This window comes from Chrysemys picta, chromosome 3, assembly GCF_011386835.1.
Source record: "Chrysemys picta bellii isolate R12L10 chromosome 3, ASM1138683v2, whole genome shotgun sequence".
Lineage (NCBI taxonomy): Eukaryota > Metazoa > Chordata > Testudines > Emydidae > Chrysemys > Chrysemys picta.
Window position 1 is genome coordinate 204,401,484 of NC_088793.1, and position 18,427 is coordinate 204,419,910.

Genomic DNA, 18,427 nt, shown 5'->3' on the forward strand with positions numbered 1-18,427 from the left:
TATAATGTTGCAAGATGAAATAGCTTTTATTTTCATTTTGAATTTCTTAGGTCTCGATATTACTCAAGCTCATGGTATTCATGTATCATAATACAGAGTTTATTTCTGAATATTTATTTAAAAAAGTAGTAATAGTAAATACATGGCCTGAATCTCTACTGACTTGCAATTTATATAGTCAGGGCCGGCGCAACCCATTAGGCGACCTAGGTGGTCGCCTAGGGCACTAACATTTGCGGGGCAGCGACCACAGCGGCCAGATCTTTGGCCGCCCCGGTCGTTGGCGGTATTTTGGGGGCGGGACCTTCCGTCGCCTCTGTCGGGGGCGGTATTTCAGGGGTGGGACCTTCCGCCGCCTAGGGCGGCAAAAAAGCTGGCGGTGCTCCTGTATATAGTCACTGACACTTGTGCAAAATGGGAATAAAATACTACCACCATTTTGATTTGTGCATATTAAATTTACTCTGCACAGCTGTATATGACTACGCAAGAAATGAAGCAGTGAAGAATAAGTTTTGTAGGGCTCATTGTGGAGTAAACAGTGTAATAAGATAACTTACTTCAAAAAGAAACAGAATGGAGTCCAGCTCCTCCCTTTGTGATTTATTCCCTGCAATACAGAAAACAATATTTCATATCAAAATAACATGGTTTGTTGTTCTATAATAGCAAGAAAGCATAAAAAGGAACAGAGTGATTTTTTTATTTAAGTGAACTGAAAGGCTTTGAGCCAGTACAGAAAGGTATATCCCCATATTGCAGTATATTTAGCAGTTAACAATATATAACATCTAAGGCCCCAATCCTGCAAACTCGTATCTTCACGCTTAACTTAAAGCACATGCATAGTTCCACCGAAGAACCTTCATGTTAATTAAAGTCAAAGGAACTATTCATGTGATTAAAATTGAGCACATGCGTATTTGCAGGATCGGGGACTTAATTATTCCGAAACAAAATATATAAACATAAACAGTGCTTAATTTTTGTGCCAGGCATAATCTATATTAAAATTATCATTAAAGTCTTTAAATAGCTTTCAGTTAATAAAAAGAATGTATTTAAACATATATATTTTAAAAACGTGTTTTTTAAAATTATCCATCTGAAGACTAGTTAATCCTTCCCTTCCCTGATAAGGCCTTGTCTACACACAAGTTGTACTAACTTAAACTGGTTTTTAAAATGGATTTAGTTATATCAGTGCAAATTCAAAACCTACATGAACACACTTATCAGTTTAAAACCAGTTATATTGGATTAGTGGGGGTTGTACATTTACCAAATCCAAACTAAACAGATTTAAGTCAACTTAAAACTGATTTGTGAGTGTCCACACAGGATTTTTCACGGATTTAACTAAATTGCTTTAAAAATCTCACCTTTAGTTGACGTGGTGCAACTCTGTGTTCAAACTACACCTATGTTATAAACAATAGCAAATTGCCATTTCTACATGCACCATAGAATTTGAAAAAATGCCCATCAATTTTCTGAACGTTCCAACTGTACTTCAAGTGTTCAGGGTCCTGCTGAACTTCCTGCACAGTGTGCATACAACACACACACAGAGCTAGCGCTCCAAGCAAGACAAGCAAAAACAATCTCATCCCTCAAAATATCCTTTGGCCTATAGAAAGACCCACTGTGATGGGAGCCAGGAGACCATAAAGACTGGTCTCACTGCTTCTATCAACTAGTCTTAATAATTCTGTTAATTTCACACCCCTGTTGGGCAAGGATTCATATTCCCTTGTTAGGAAGCAGACAAATATCACGTGAGAGCTGGAGAACTCCTGTTCAAATCCCTCACTAGAGGGAGAAATTGAACCAAGGTCTCCTACATCCCAGGTAAGTACCTTAAAACTCTGGGTTAAAGGTTATAAGGGAGGCCCTTGCTGCCTCTGGCTCCTCCTCCTCCATCCCAATCCCCAGTCATTTTCCATGGAATTAGGTGCTGAAGCCATCTTACTCCAGGAGAGTGTTCATGGCTGTGGATCTCAAGCAGAGATAGGAATCTCCCTGCAGCCTGGACTTCAGTACCGAACTCTGTTGGAGGGGCTTACGACACCTTCCTCGTTGGCATCACCCATTAGGTAGCTTAGGCAGTTCCCCACCTAGCAGGCTGGCTTTTTTGGATGCCATTCTGAGGTTCCTATCTCCTCCTATTCATTGTACAGGGAGCTTAGGTGCCCAATTCAGGCTTTGTGGATCCCATTTTTGTTCAGTGATTTTCTAGGCATCTAAAAGTTAGGAATTGCAACACTTAAGTCTCTTTATGGATCTGAGCTGAGAAGTTATGGAGGTTCTGAAAACTCCCTGTCAGCAATCGGTCATACCACTCTGAGTCCGGTGTCATATGAAGCATATTTTAGAAATAATATTAGGGCATATTGCAAATATCTTTCTTCATTCTTTACGGGTCTTATTGTCCACCTTTAATTCATAGTTTCAGTGCAGTTTCATAAAAACCTCTGATTTGTAGATATGGGTAAAATTGTTTATTGCTAAGTGGAAAGTCAAACACATAATGGTCAATGGATTTTAAATTAGTAGTAGTTAAGCCAGCAATATCCCCATATCTACAAGTGTTTTTGAAATGCTTTGTTCTAGGTCAGGGGTGGGCAAACTACGGCCCGCAGGCCAGATCCGGCCCGTCAGGGCTTTGGATCCAGCCCACGGGATTGCCACCCCCATGGTGCCACAGGGCTAAGGCAGATTCCCTGCCTGCCCTTGCCCCGCACCGCTCCCGGAAGCGGTCGGCACCACATCTCTGTGGCCCTTGGGGGAGGAGGGGCACAGAGGGCTCTGCATGCTGCCCTCGCCTGTGGGTGCCTCCCCCAAAGCTCCCATTGGCCACGGTTCCCCGTTCCAGGCCAATGGGAGCTGTGGGGGGAGGTACCCACAGGGAAGGGCAGCACGCAGAGTCCTCTGCCCACCCCCAGAGGCCGCAGAGTCATGGTGCCGTCCGCTTCCGGGAGCGTCGCAGGGCCAGGGCAGGCAGGGAGCCTGCCTTAGCCCAGCTGCGCGCCACTGCCACCCCGGAGCCACTCAAGGTAAGCTGTGCCAGGCCAAAGCCCGCACCCCAAACCCCTCCTGCACTCTGCACCCCAACCCCCTGCCCTGAGCCCTCTGCTGCACCCCTCCTGCACCCCAACCCCCTGCCCTAAGCCCCCGCCATACTCGCACCCCTCCTGCACCCCAACCCCTTGCCTTGAGCCCCCAACCCCTTGCCCTCAGCCCCTTCCCACACCCCAACCCCCTGCCCTGAGCCCCCTCATATACCCTGCACCCCTCCTGCAGCCCAACCCCTTGCCCTGAGCCCCTTTCTGCACACCGCACTCCCTCCAACACCCTGCACTCCCTCCCGCACCCCAACCCCCTGCCCCAGCCCTACATTCATGGCCCTGCATGCAATTTCCCCACCCAGATGTGGCCCTCGGGCCAAAAAGTTTGCCCACCCCTGTTCTAGGTAATGATTTTTGCATGTACTTATAACACCTTCTATTGATCGTTCTAAGCAGCTTTCCTTTGTTTAAGATTTATAAATCCAAATTCTTAGAAAAAAAATCAGAAGTTGAAGGGAATGCTCATAAATTGCTTTAACAAGTTACTTTTTCTGGCTTGAGTTTACAAAATGAAGCTTAAGTACCTGAAAACTTAAAATGTAACAGTATTGATGCTAAGGGTACATAAAATATTATAATGTATGGAACTATGAAAGCATTATGAATTCAGCAAGGTATGGAAGACGTACCAATTAGTGTGTGTTTATTGGAATGCTTTTAAAACTGGTTAAGAACACGTGAGGTTTATGAAAAAATCACGGCAAAACTGTAGGACAGGACAGATTACCTTTTTGTTTCAAGCTATTTTCCAGTGTTATGAAATTTTCATAGAAGATAAAATAAATTTGAGAATAGTTGATCTCAAAAAATTGCTTCAGGTCAGTTCCATCCACAATATCTGAAAAATTAAGAAAAAGTATAAGTTAAGACACTAACTTACAAACAGCAGAAGTATGAAGCCTGTATTTTCCCCATACAAAAATAAAAAGTTACCATGGAAAATCTACTATTAATGTAGCAATAACAGAACTGTCACATTATTTTCTATAAAATATTTAATATTAAATTTATACTGCACTACTAATGTTCAAAAGTGGATATTTAAACTCTCTTCCATTTCCCTTTACGAAAGGGAGCTGACGAAAAACGGATATTTTCAAGAAAACAGTTCCCAATATTTCAAGCACAAGTTTTGTCCTATCATTTACAAATAAAAATAACAAACAACAACAATGGCCAGACACACATACTTATACATGCATTTGTAGTAAACAGAAAACCAGCAAGATGTATAACTGGCCACCTACATGTGCAAAAAGAATTGCAAGTAAAACTGCAGTGATTGCAAATACAAATTATGCTTGGACATTACTCCATGTATAGTTATGAAAACCTAAAAGAGGCCACCAGAATTAATTTGGTGCACCAGATGATTGTGTGCACCAGATTTCTGAGAAGAACGTGCAGACCTCCATTAATAATATTCGCTAGTCAAATTCTGCTGCAAAGCCAGCATGGAAGCTCACCGATATAACATCACATTACATTATGGAGGTTCCTGGTAGCGACTCTATTGTTAGGGTTGTACTCTGAAAAGGGCTTAGAATGGATCATAAATGCCTGTTTTTCTCTAGACATAGATGGCCAATCTGTACAAAATTGCACAGTGGGCTAGTTTCTGTATCCTTTTAATTTTCTGTGCTATCTTTATTTGATTTCTCATCATAATTTGTTTTTACTGGGAAGAATTAACTTGGACACCGGCTGACACTTTTCTTGGTAGTCCTACTGATCTTTTATGAACAATAGCAACACTAAACCTGGTACAGAGAGCACTCTGAGGAGATCTGGTGCATCAGGTAGTTTTCTTTAAAATTATATATAGATATAGATATATAGATAGATAGATGTTTCTTACTGAGATATCAAATTTTGAGCATACCTTAATATCAGCAAGATCACATTTTACAACAGTAAAATTAGTTTACTATATTTTTGCAGAATCAATATGTTTATATTTTGTTTCAAAAGCAACTTTATAATCAAATATGTTTAGCAAGTCAAAGCATACAGTACATTCACAATAGTAATTATTATCCTAGTAAGTGGTCTCATTTTCAGAAATACAGAGCACCCAGATCTCCTATTAAGTCAACATGTACTCAACACCTCAAAGTCATACAGCTAAGTAAGTGGTCCATATTTGAAAGTGTTGGCTTCAATCTCTTTGTGCCTCTGCTTTCTCATCTGTTGAATGGAAAGAATATTCCCTTACCCCAAAGGGAATTAATGCTTGTTTGGCATTATATAAATATTAGGTTCCCCCACCAACAGCATAGAGAAACAGAACAAGCATCCCTCTGTGTATCATAGTTCTGCCAGCTTCCACAAATGATCTTTTCATCAAGCAATTCTTCAGTGACACAAACATGTCTACCCTGCATTAGTTCATCATGAACCTAACAGAAAAACTGATATCACCATAAAAGTCTGTTAATCTTTATCATCTATTTACGCACAACTACCGCTTATCTATACAATAAGATTCCAGGATTGCTGACCTATGCGTCACTCTAAGGTAGGGGTAGTCAGTAGGCAGACTGCAAGCCAAATCCAGACTGCCAGATGCTTTGGAAGTGATCCCAAAATCTTTTTATTTACTTACTATCATAATTGTTAATTTTTTGTATTTTCTTCTCTGGAGTCTGGACCTTGACTACACCTTTACCAAGAAATTTGGACCTTGACAAAAAATTAATTCACTACCCTTGCTCTAAGGCCTAGCAGGTCTGTAGAGTCAACATGAAGTGACAAAAACAGCTAAAAGCATGATTGAGTGCTCATTTTGTTCAGAATATCACCAGATTCAATCATCACTGTAATATGCATCCTTTTAGCACCCAATTTTTAAAGTCAAAATGGCTGAGAATTTATGAACTACACCTGTGCAGTATACTGCTATAGTAAGGGCTTGTCTACACTAGCAATTTACAGCACTGCAACTTTCTCGCTCAGGGGGGTGAAAAAACATCCCCCTGAGGGCAGCAAGTTTCAGTGCTGTAAAGCGCCAGTGTAGACAGTGCACCAGTGCTGGGAGCTACGCCCCTCATGGAGGTGGGTTTTTTAGAGCCCTGGGAGAGCTCTCTCCCAGCCCAGCATCACAACCACACAAGGCACGTTAAAGCGTTGCCGCGGCAGCTCGTTAGCATTGCCAGCGTAGACTAGCCCTAAGGCATGTAACTAAGCCATGCCAAGAGTCCTAGACCACTGGTTCTCAACCGGGGGTCCATAGCTCCCTGGGAGTCCGCGAGCCAGTTTCGAGGGTTCTGCCAAAATAAACCGGGCTTCAGCCCTGAGTGCCGCACCTCCTCCATCCCTTGACTCACTTCAGTGGGCCACCCAGCCTGTCTGGGCTAGGTGAGGGAGGGAGCACTACCAAAACTTGCAGTGTCACTGCAGAAGAGAGATCTCCCCCTGCCTTCAGAAGAAGTTACCTCTCAGCCAGCCACTGACTCCACAAGCAGACAGCAGCTAGCCAAGGAGACATACCACTGCTCTGCCCTGCTACATCAGCACTTCAGGGAGCAAAACCCAATAGAAGGCAAAAATCGGGGGGAGCATGTGACCTCACGTGACCCCTCCCCAACCTCCTGGTTGGAGGTCCGCAGGTTTGACTATTTAAGTTTAGGGGGCCCCTGCGTAAAAGAAGGTTGAGAAGCTTTGAGAAGTAACTCCACAGCTAATATACATGCAACAGTTTCATTGATTGTGTAAGGGGGAATGCACAAATGGTGGATTACTTGGCTCAACTGCCATAGTTCTTTAAAACCAATCACACAACCAGCACACACAAGAACCCCAAATGCAGATAGCGAAAGACACGCCTCTTTGCCACAAGCACAAATCAACACAAAATCTCCCAGCACATCACACACTCACTCACCCTCACTCATATTTACCGTAAAACCATACGTTTGAGTGGCAAAGACACTGATCATCACTAGTATGCAATAAGGCACAAGTATACACTTGTCTAAAAATCATGGTCAGGGAGGATTGATTTAAATCAAAATTATTTAAATCACTGTTTTAAATTACCAAGCTGGAAACCTTTGTTTAAATAACTGATCTATACTGGTTTTGCATTTGTATTCTTTAGTTATTTTCCTAAAGTAAGATTCCGTATAGCTGACTGGTATAACAACTAAAATATGTTAATTTGATACTAAATATAGACTTTACCCTAAATTTGGTACTTTTTGCTTACCAGGACAATACACTTTATCTATGCACATGTATTTCAGCAATTATATAGCTAAATATATATTTGTTCAGCTTCTTCATTTTTTACTTTTATGATGTTAGAAAATGGTGAATGACATTAATTTACTAGATACTTTTTACTCATGTGTCAAACTGCTTCTGAATGGAAACTGGAATCCAATTAAAAAGCCAACAAAGCATTAAGATTATTTAACTAGAACAAACAAAGCTACCTTAAAGGGATGCATACATAAGAAACAAATAAGTTTATCAAAACATTTTTGTATTTAAAACTTATTTATTAAACATAGGAACTACTACATGTAGTTAATGAATTGCCATATTGCTTCAGATCACTATCGGTCAATTTTTTCAACAGCACCTCAAGATTCAGATAGTTGAAAATCTCACCAGGCATCTTTTTGCAACCTTAAGTGCTTAAATACCTTTGAAAATTTGGTCCCATGTCCTCTAAGTTTTTAGAATTAGCTCTCATCCTCTCCCACCTGGTTATAGTTTATAGACTGGAAGAAAATCTTGCCTGCTATTTTAACTCCCAAACGGTTTGTCAACTTTGAATGAATTAGTTCAAATGAAGAAAATACTCTCTCTGATGTGCTCACTAAGCTGAAATCAAAAGCAATTAAGGCAGTGGTTCTCAAACCTTTGTAGTGGTGACCCCTTTCACATAGCAAGCCTCTAAGTGCGCCTCCCCCGCCCCCCATAAATTAAAAATGCTTTTTTATACATTTAACACCATTATAAATGCTGGAAGCAAAGCGGGGCTTGGGGTGGAGGCTGACAGCTCACGACTGCCCCATGTAATAACCTCGCAACCCACTCAGGGAACCCTTGAATTAAGGCAAACCCCTTCTGCACAACAAAAACTGAAAGTACAGTACTTATATTTGGAAAAATGTAAATACCAGCATTTGCCGCATTGTAAAGATTGAAAATCGTATACTTAATGCAGTGCATGACATTGTGACATATTTATAAAGCTTGAGTTAACCTCAAAAGTTTGAGATGTTTCACTCCGATTCCGTATGTAATTCAAAAAAAAGCAGCAGCACTCTTTAACTCATTAAAATTTGAGGAATTGCTAATGCAGCATCTTGTCTATTTATGTTATTTCAAATTTAATTTTAAGCAGATTAATTTTATATATATACACACACGTATATATATTTTTTAAACAAGATTTTTATTTAATCAATTTTTATCCACTCTGGTCATGGTAGGCCAAACCCAACAAGTCTATCTAACAATGCACTGGGAATAACAGCACGGTAGATAATGCATGTTCTGTTGTCCCATGTCTCTCTCTATTGTGGTGCCATTTCTCAAGGGGCCATTCCTTATTTTAATCCAAGTTATAGAGACTAATTGGCAAAAGACAGCTCCACAATATTGTACAATTTCAGAATGTAAAATAATAGTTTTTGTTGACTTGCTATTTGTACATTTTGAAGGGCCAAGTTTTTTGTTGTTTTTTTTAAAGTCTGTACTATGAAAGTGATCTACCCATGGAAAGTGTTTTATGTGCCAATTGTTTCCTACAAATACAGGTCTTGAATTTGCAAACTAACTGTTTTGTTCCTCTCTCTGAATGCCTTCTGTTAAATACAACAGCTAGTAGAAAACAAGACTTCCATTTACAGGATTTCACATGAAAGAGATGAGATCATAAAAAACTTTCCCTTCTATTCATGGGGGAGTGAAGGGTGGAATGCCTAATCAAAAATAAACTCATTAACAACGGGGTAGATAACCACTCACAAAATTATTGTTATTCTGAGATAAGCATACGTTTGTATAGCTACATCCTTTTCCTTCCAAGCTATTTTGTTCCTAAAATTCTCTTGCAGAGTACAGAGAAACAATTTGCAACTTTGAATGACAAAAGGTCAGATGGGCACTCAACAGCAACACTCTCTTTTTACTGCAGCAGTGGCAGCCAGTTCCAGTATAATTAAGGTTCTGCTGAAATTCTGCACACAAGTTGTCAGTTCTGGTGCAAATGATCAATTGATGTAAACAAAATTCTGAGCACTCGTGTGTGTAAGATCACTGGATTTCCTTATTCTGTTGCACCCAATGAAAAATTATGTCTGTCCTCCTCCACACGGTGCACCCTCACAGCAAGGAGAGGAATACAGAGACAGATTCTACCAGCATAGGTGGAATCTTACACTGCAGAATGGAGCTCTCTCAGATGGAGAGAAGAGGGAAAAAAAACGAGTGAGCCAAATACATAAGGCTTGTCTGGTGGCAGAACTTCCTCAATCTTGCAAGTCCGTGCCAACATGAGTTGGAAGCTCCAGGGACGCAGAGACTTCCATTTCTTTCTAGTGAAACTTTCCTAGCCAAATGAAGCAGCAGTGTCAATGGTATTTTTTAACTTTTCAGACTTCTTCTTCCCCCTCAGTTTCTGTGGTTCTGCCCAATTCCCTGTTCAATTTGGTCTACTATTCATTTAAAACCCTGTTTTTCAGTAGTAGTACCTATGGTTATCACAGATTGAGCCTTTGTCATTTCTGGGTGTCAAAGATGAATAGAGACTGCTTCTCAATGAAGCTGATTATGAAGAGTTGTGCAGAAGACCCAGAACAGAGACATAAAATCATTGTCACGGCCACATTTCAATCAAGGCACCAGACATAGCACCTGAAGGATCAAGCTCTATAGTCTCTTCTTCAATTTCAATTCTGAATGAAACTTTAAGTATCTTATTTGATCTTTAAGAATACAGCTGATAGGGGGGCTGCCGGTCCACCCTGGTTCCAAGTCCCCATCAGCTAACTGCAATGGGCTGCTCTTCCTGCAAGCAGTAGATAAAGCAGGCGGCTGCCAAACGACGTTAGAAGGGAGCATTGCACAACTTTAAACGAGCATGTTCCCTAATTGATCAGCAACGTTACAACGAAACAACTTTAACCGGGACGACTTTACGTGAGGAGTTACTGTACAAATGGGCTCGAGTTTCTGTACTGCGGCCAAACATAAAATAGGGATAATAATTCTTACTCACCTTTGTAAAGTATTTAAGATCTACAAATGAAAAAATACTAGGTAACTGGAAAGCATTATCATTAGCCACATTTTTCAGATGGTGTAACTGTGGAAGCAGAGAAAGAACTGACAGGAAGGGGATTGCAATGCATGACAGTTTGTTAGCAAGAGTCAGGCTAACTGTAACCCTAATAACGCGAGATTTGTAGAAGCGAGGATTGTGTGAGGCGAGTGGGAAAGAACTGTGTGAGAAGTTGTTGCGACCTTGTGTAGATAATGTGTAGAAAATATTGTATGTAGACTAGAGTCAAAACAAGTGAGAAAAATAAGATATCAAGATGGCCTATGTATAAACAAAATGCAGCTGTTGCTTATTATTGTCTGTAATGAAATGTATAAAGGCTTGCTGTAATTGTTTACCTGGAGAGAGACCTGTTTAGCTCTCTCCCTCTACACAATTGCTTGGGAGAATAAAGTATCTGACTTGCTGTACCCAAACAAGAAGTGAGAACTCTGTTATTCTCCACCATAACCAAGGGACAGAAGTACATTGACTTGCCTAGGAGGCTTTAGCTGTGAAAAAAAATGTGCGTTCTAGTTTTGGATCTGACAATTTGCTGATTAAACAACATTTGAAATGAAGTTAGACTATGCTCCACATGCATGTTTTGGTAATTTAGCTACCTAAAGAGTATATCTTGTCAGGTGTGTATCAAATGAGACAGGCTTTGAAGGAACCATTTTCAGCTCTCTTAGTTTAATCTGGTGATCCATCCTATCCCACTTCTTTATATTTCCTACTGTGCAAATAAAGGAAAACACTAAAACCAAAAGTAAATGTTTAAAACAAAACAGACACTATGAAATTCCAAAACCTTTACAAAGACCAAAACAAAAACAAAAAAACAGCAACTTTGTTTCAAACAACAATTAGGGCTGTTAAATAACAATGTAGTTTCTTATCACATTATTTAGAAAAACCAAACAGTGGAAATGAAAAATTAAGGACCTCAAATCTTACACTGCACATAATAAGAAAGTGTTTATTTATTAAGTATAAAGAAATGCATATACTCACAACAACCTTCACTCTGATCTAAAAATACTATTCTTTCACCAGTAAACACACAAAACCCTTTTAAAAGAAATAGAATTTTATATTTGAGATTAATGACACCTGTTGACCTGCTTCTAATGCAAGTTCACATATATACATTATTTTACTAATCACTAATGGTTATCACCTTAATATTAAAATGTCAAAATTTATTCCCGCAACACAACAATTATAAGTACTTTACAAAAAAATTCAAATGTCAGTTGATAAATATTAGCTAATAATAGTTCCCATTTAAGACTATCCCTTGAAAGAAAACTCTACTGAAATCAAGATAGCAAAAAATCTTTTAAAAAAACAGCAAACCATGGGTTGGAGTTAGGGTTGTGCTGTGATGAAATTTCTTTATATGGATGAGAATGCGTTCATCTAGGCAGTATTTTTTAATTCTTAACTATTAATTTCTTTGCTTTATAAGCTTGGATTTTGTGATTGACAGTGTAGTTTACTCTTAGCAACTGTCACTCTTTTTAAAATTACATAAACTTATTTTCTATTAAATTTCTAGCCTAAGCGTAGCTTGTTAAGTTATTTAGGTCGATATAAAGAGTAACCAGCCCCCCTGTAATAATGTTACCTACTTATCGTATGAACCAAGATGCACGTTTTCATGTTCTTGGCTGAGTGAGAATCAAATGTAATCAAAGAATGACTAAGCAAACAAGCAAAAAGTTTACAAGAATTTGGTTACTTTGGTTTGTTTTTTATTTTTAATATTATCATCAACTCTCTATATATTGATAAACAGAACATGTTCAGAATTTACAGAAAGTCACAAGACTGTATTTGGGCAAAATCTTTTATTTCAGAGAACTAAAGTGATCAGGAAATAATCAATGGACAGTAAATATTTCTTCTATATTGCCTTTTATCAAGGACATCTTCATAGCATAGATCAGGGGTAGGTAACCTATGGCACGCGTTGATTTTCAGTGGCACTCACACTGCCCGGGTCCTGGCCACCAGTCCGGGGGGGTCTGCATTTTAATTTAATTTTAAATGAAGCTTCTTAAACATTTTAAAAACCTTATTTACTTTACATACAACAACAGTTTAGTCATATATTATAGACTTATAGAAAGAGGCCTTCTAAAAACGTTAAAATGTATTACTGGCACGCAAAACTTTAAATTAGAGTGAATAAATGAAGACTCAGCACACCACTTCTGAAAGGTTGCTGACCCCTGGCATAGATTGACTCCATACAACTGATATGACACAACAAGAAATTAACCCTGTAAGGGCTGTTTTGGATTTTATTATTTTAAGTGACTAGGAAGAAAAACGTTGGGCTTGTTCTCCAGAGTGGATTGATTTAAATCAAAGTTATTTAAATCACCATTTTAAATCATGATTTAAGTCACAAGCAGGAAACCTCCATTTAAATATGTTGATTTTGTTCTGTAATTGTATTTTTAGTTATTTTCCTAAAGAAAGTTGATTCACGTTGGTTGGTATAACCACTAAAACACGTTCATATGCAACTAAATATAACCTTTACTTTAAATTTGGTACTTTTTTGCTAACCAAAACGATACACTAAAACTATAAACATTTATTTAAGCATCTAGACAGATGAATACATATTTATTCAGATTCTTCGTTTTTACATTTTTATGATGTTAGAAAATAGTGGATGACATTTATGTACAAGATTATTAATTTTTTACTCATGGTTTGTTTCAAGCTAGATTTGGAAAGGAAATTGGAATGCAATTAAAAATGCACAAAAGAGCATTTTAAAATTAGTTCTTTATTAGTTAAATAAAAGTACCTTAAAGTGTTGGGTACATGTATAAAATAAGTTTATCAAAACATATTTTGTACTTAAAGCTAACTGATTTACTAAACAATTAATATTATCTATAGTGAATTGAACTAATTGCTTCAAGATTTTAGAACTAGTAGATCTCATCCTCTCAGACCTCTTCATTATTCATAGCTTGAGAGAGGAAAACAAGTTTTTCTACCTTTTCAATTCCCAACTGGTGTCTCAACTTTGAATAAGCTAGCTACTGAACTAAACTAGTTCAATGAACTGAAATGAAGAAAATATTCTCTCTGTACCTGCAGAACAGGCTACTGCTGTCAAAAGCTGGTCTTAGCACTTCAGCAAGTTCTGGTTCCAGGTGCTTAGCCACCACTTCAGTGGTTTGACTTTCTTTAAAACTTTGGCAACAAACCTGTACTGATTGAATATTTTTATTTTATTTAAATTTAAATTATTTTAATAGATTATAGTAAGTTAGGCCTTAATGTAGATTATCAAATTCATATTTAATTTTAAAAATTTTTAAATAAGTTATTTAATTTTAAAAAGCCTTCAAGTTTTATTTACCCTGTTGTTCTGTCAATCTCCACCTAAACCACGTTCGCATAATACTCACAGGTTAATTGAATAAAGTATTCCATCAAAATATCGCTAAAGTGATTTGAATAACTGATTTATATTTCACTTCAATTAGAAATAATCTTTTTACATTTCCTGGAACATCCTAAAAGGTTTTATCCATCCTATTGTGTTCTTTTCTACTAATAGTTTGGACTACAGCAAAGACATCCTGAATTCTGATTTTATAAAGCAGCCATTTCCTTTTATCCTAATAGAATTTAAGATATTTGCTTAAATGTATGTAAGAGACATTAATCATAACAGTATCAGCTGCAACATTTACAATTAAAACAGAAAATGGGATGGAGACTATCCCCTTGCTTAAGTTTTGCCTCAGTATACATTACTCAATAGATTTTATTTGGAAAAGAAGTTTTTCTTGATTATTATATAGTATAGCTACAATTAAGAATGACATAAAAATCAATTGCTTTGATTAACTTATATGAAACTAAGGTCGTTTTTTTTAAACCACAAAAATGAAACTGAGAAACAAACAAAAGCAGTTTTTTTCCCATTCTCTGAAAATGCTCACACACTCAAACGGAGACAATTCCCTTTTTGGGAGGAGTTGGGGGAAAGAAAGAGAAAAAGATTTCAAAGCAATTTTTAAAACTAACTCCTTCTTGTGATGAGAGACTATGATGTGTCCACTGAGGTCCCCCTTCCCAGTCTTCTTGTGGCATCCTTGTGCCATCTTTCATCTATAAGTTGTATGGGGCAATGGAGGTCTTTTTTTTAACTTGTGCATTCAGTGCCTAACAAGATGGGTCCCTGATTTGGGGCCTTTACATGCCACCATAACAGAAATAAATAAATCAGAGATGCTTAGCAAGTGTGTCCTCAGAGCCTGAGAGCAGAAGTCCCTTGGCTTTTAAGAGCCCTGACCAGAGCAACTGGATTTCAGCCATGGACTCATTCATTGAATGGCAGGAAGTGACAGACAGACCCAGAGCTGCTGTGGCACCTTTCAATCTCCTTTTATTGGTGCCTGCTCTCAGGATACAATATTCAGCACCCAGTAGGACAAAGTCCTGCAGTGGGGAGGAATAATCCAGTGGGGAGGCCAACTGACAGCTCCTCACACCCCACACAGAATCCTTTAGTTTAAAGCCCCCAAGGTCTGCACCCTGTCTGTTGCCACCCCACCCCGACTCACCCAGCAGCGCTTTGAGGTGCTTGAGGCGGGTCAGGACGTCCTTCTTCGGGTCCAGAGCTTTCTGTGTAGATTTCTTGACATCGGCATGGCTCCTTCTGGAGAACATCCCGCAGGGGGAGACACTCCCTGACGGCTGAGATGGGGGATCAGAGACTCCCTGATGCTTGGGGGGCAAAGGGGGGGGTGCACCCCCTGCCGTGGGGGGATGGGGGAAGAGCGCCCCTGTTAAGTGGGGGAGGGGAGCTGGAGATGTGCTGGGGGAAGGGAGCAGCACCCCCCTGCTGAGGGGGGCAGGAGAGACCCCTGTTCGGTGGGGGAGGGGGCTGGAGAGCTCTTCTGCGGGGATGGGGGCAGCACCCCCCGCTACTGTATGTCTGAGGAGGGGGGAGGGGAGAGGTTCCCTGCTGGGGGGCCCGAGGGACCCCCCGTTCGGAGAGGCCGGAGAGCTGTTACTACGCTGGGGAGAAGCTCCCTGCTGCGCCTCGCGCTGCGCTCCGCTCTCACTCCCCGGGGTGGGCGTGTAAACACGGAACTGACCGGACGCCGCGACGGTTAACTGCCTCCAGTCCGGCGCCGCACTGCGCAGCCGCCCCCGGCCGGGCCGGGCCGGGCTCCCCGCGGCGCCGGAGAGCGCGAGCCCCGCGTCCCCCACGTCCCGCGCGCGGCGCCCCAGCCCGCCGTGCCCCGAGCGAGCGGCGAAGAGACAGCAGCCACTTCCCGCAATCGGGGACCCGCCGAGCGCCCCCCCCGCGAGACACTACAGCCCCCAGCGTGCAGCGCGGCCGGACACGCGGCGCCGCGTGGAGCGTTGCATGCTGGGAGCTGTAGGCGCTGTAGAGCCACTTTGCAGACGCTCCCCCCCCGTCGGGGTTTCTGTGCGCTGTGACCTGCAGGGCTCTCCCCCTCAGACACCGGCTCTGCGCTGTGACCTGCAGGGCTCCCCCCACCCTTGACACCGGCTCTGCGCTGTGACCTGCAGGGCTTCCCTCCCCCCCCCCATGCTGTGACCTGCAGGGCTCCTCCATACACACATACACTGACACCAGCGCTGTGACCTGCAGGGCTCCCCCGCCACATAATCTCAATCATGTTTTGAATAGCTGTGTATTATTTATGTATTTATAGTCCAAACAGTGTTCTTAAACTCTACACCTAGTGAGAAAACAAAAGACCAAATAGATTTGCACGTGTAAAACTGAGAGCAAAATTTGACTCAAAATTCCAGACCCCACAGAATTTAATGAGATTCTGAGGCATCGGAGGGTTAATGTTAGTAAACTCCAACTCAGAATTAAGGTCTAAAAAAACAATCTATCCCATGCAAGTAAATTACAAAGACCCTTCTTTTTTATATTACTGTCAATCACAGAAGAATATAAATTATTTGTTGGTGAGAAGGGGTGGGTGGGGAAACTACCACAGCTCACAAAACTGAATACTCTTCTCCACCCAGCTCTATTGTACCATTTTAACTAGACTGCTTTAAAATCAGTTAAATCAGCGCAACTTTCTCATGTGGACAAGGCCTCAGTCCCCTGTACCTCCCTTCTCCCATCCCTGAACTCTCTAGTGCATCTTTCACTGGGCAGGGCAGAGTGTCTCTGCTCCCTCTTCTTCCTCACAAACACTTATTTTACTGGTGGCAGTGGTTGAGGGAGTCTCTGCTGCTCCCCACTGCTCCCGCATTCCTTCCTCAGTAGCTGCTTTTCTCCATGGAGATGGGGGAATTTCCTAACAATTCTCCCCTTCTCTGTCCCCTTCTTTTCAGGCTCCTTTTGCTCCACCAACCTGCCTGTCAGTGGTGTTCCCTCTTTCCGCTCCTTTAAATAAAAACAGGGTGATCCAAAGAGACAGAGGCTTATAATGGCAAAGAGCAGGCCTGGGAAAGAGGGAAGTTTTGGCATCTTGCCTCATTGAGGCAACTTCTGCTACCTGCCAAGGTAGAATGGATGCGGGTAGGGAGTGAGCCTAGCCGTAGAGGAGGTGGAAGTAAGTCGTGTAAGGTTGCAAGCAAAGACTGAACATCAGAATGAGAGATGGGGGGTGAGGAGGGTTGAGACTTTTCACGCTAACATGTCCTTTTGAGTTCTGGTGGATTGGGTCTCAGATTTACTGAGTTCTATTGAATTCTATTCCAATTCCAGCCCTGAAATTACTTTCCTTTGCTCTCTGCTGTACATTTCTGATTTTTGTCCTTTAGTGTTGCCAACTTTTGTGATTTTCTTTATTACCATGTTCACTATATTTGATGTTTTTCTTAAGGCCCCAGCTCCTGGAAGCAGTTGATTATGTGAGAATCTTAGCTTTCTTTTTTCTTTTTCTTTCTTTTTTTTGGGGGTGGGCCGGGGGGGGGGGGGAGAAATAAGGAATCATCTAGCCCTCATGGTTCCAGAGAAAAGCTTGAAAACGTGACCCAGCTGTAACCTTGAGGTTCAAAAACCAGAAGGCAAAGGAAAAGAACCCAAATTTAATATTCTCTTAAAATCTCATGATTTTTGGGCCTGACTACTGATTGTTTAACAGACTTGGGGTTGACAATCCTGCATATTTGCTTGGTCTTTTTATCCCAGTTTTACAGACTAATATTTCATACTAGGAAAAGCTTTAAACTTTGTGAAATTGTCTTAAGTTATTTGTCATGTGTTATTTGTCAGAAAAATTGCAGCTTCCCAAGAAGAGTGAAATAGGTCATTACTCTTTCTCATGTTTAAGAACATCAAATAACAAATGTGGTTGGTTGAGGCAGAACATTACTCAAGGTTTGGCTTCATCCTTCCTTATTTAAATTAGAAAAATGCTAAGTTTCAGTTTAGCTCGTCTGATAATTTCTGCTATTTTCACATTTCTGCCTCTGCATTGTTAAAAAGGAGTTGTTTCATTTTTACATAAAATCTGTTGCTACTGAATCAGTCTAATTTTCCTCAAATCACTTAACTTCACCCACGGTTCCTGAATTAAATACACTATGCCCTTCCAAGAGTGTTTCCTGATTAAAAGCTACTTCCATGCAGGTATGTTTTAGATACAGAAGATGAACATAATGTCACTGTGAATTTCCATGACCAAAACAAGAAGTCAGTGCCCTAGAAAAAGCTGAGACATTGAACCTGCTCCACTTTCTAATCAAATCTGTAATGCTATTATTTTCTACACTTCAAAGATAAAATCTTAACTAACAAAAATAGTACTGTAATCAGTACACAAATAATACTTTGTTATTTTATGGCACTTGCACCGAGGAGTCAAAGCACTTTATAATAATCCTCAGAACACCAGTATGTGGTAGGAAAATATTATTTCCATTGACAGATGCTAAAATTAAGTTAGGCTGCATGCCTAGCTCACACAGCAAGTCAGTGGCATGATTAGGAATAGAACCAAAGAATCCAAACTCTCAGTCCTCTGCTATAACCACT

The 18,427-nt window shown here is 40.5% G+C and overlaps 1 protein-coding gene across 11 annotated transcripts in view; it reads right to left on the reverse strand.

Annotated features, from left to right (window-relative positions):
• RALGAPA2 (Ral GTPase activating protein catalytic subunit alpha 2) overlaps positions 1-15,756 on the reverse strand; it is a 277,139-nt gene extending 261,383 nt beyond the window's left edge. For 7 of the 11 annotated variants that reach the window (XR_006173556.2, XR_010599988.1, XM_042846557.2 and 4 more), the window contains exons 1-3: positions 15,012-15,756; positions 3,856-3,966; positions 561-610 (exon numbers count right to left, since the gene is read on the reverse strand). Coding sequence is in view for 7 of the 11 variants with exons in the window: in XM_042846557.2 (XP_042702491.2) it covers positions 561-610; positions 3,856-3,966; positions 15,012-15,117 (267 nt within the window). In the remaining 4 variants the exon portion in view is untranslated. The remainder of the gene's footprint in view (positions 1-560; positions 611-3,855; positions 3,967-15,011) is intronic. The other 4 variants (XM_024110680.3, XM_065589833.1, XM_065589834.1 and 1 more) reach the window with 2 other exon arrangements.
• Between the last annotated feature and the right edge of the window lie 2,671 nt (positions 15,757-18,427).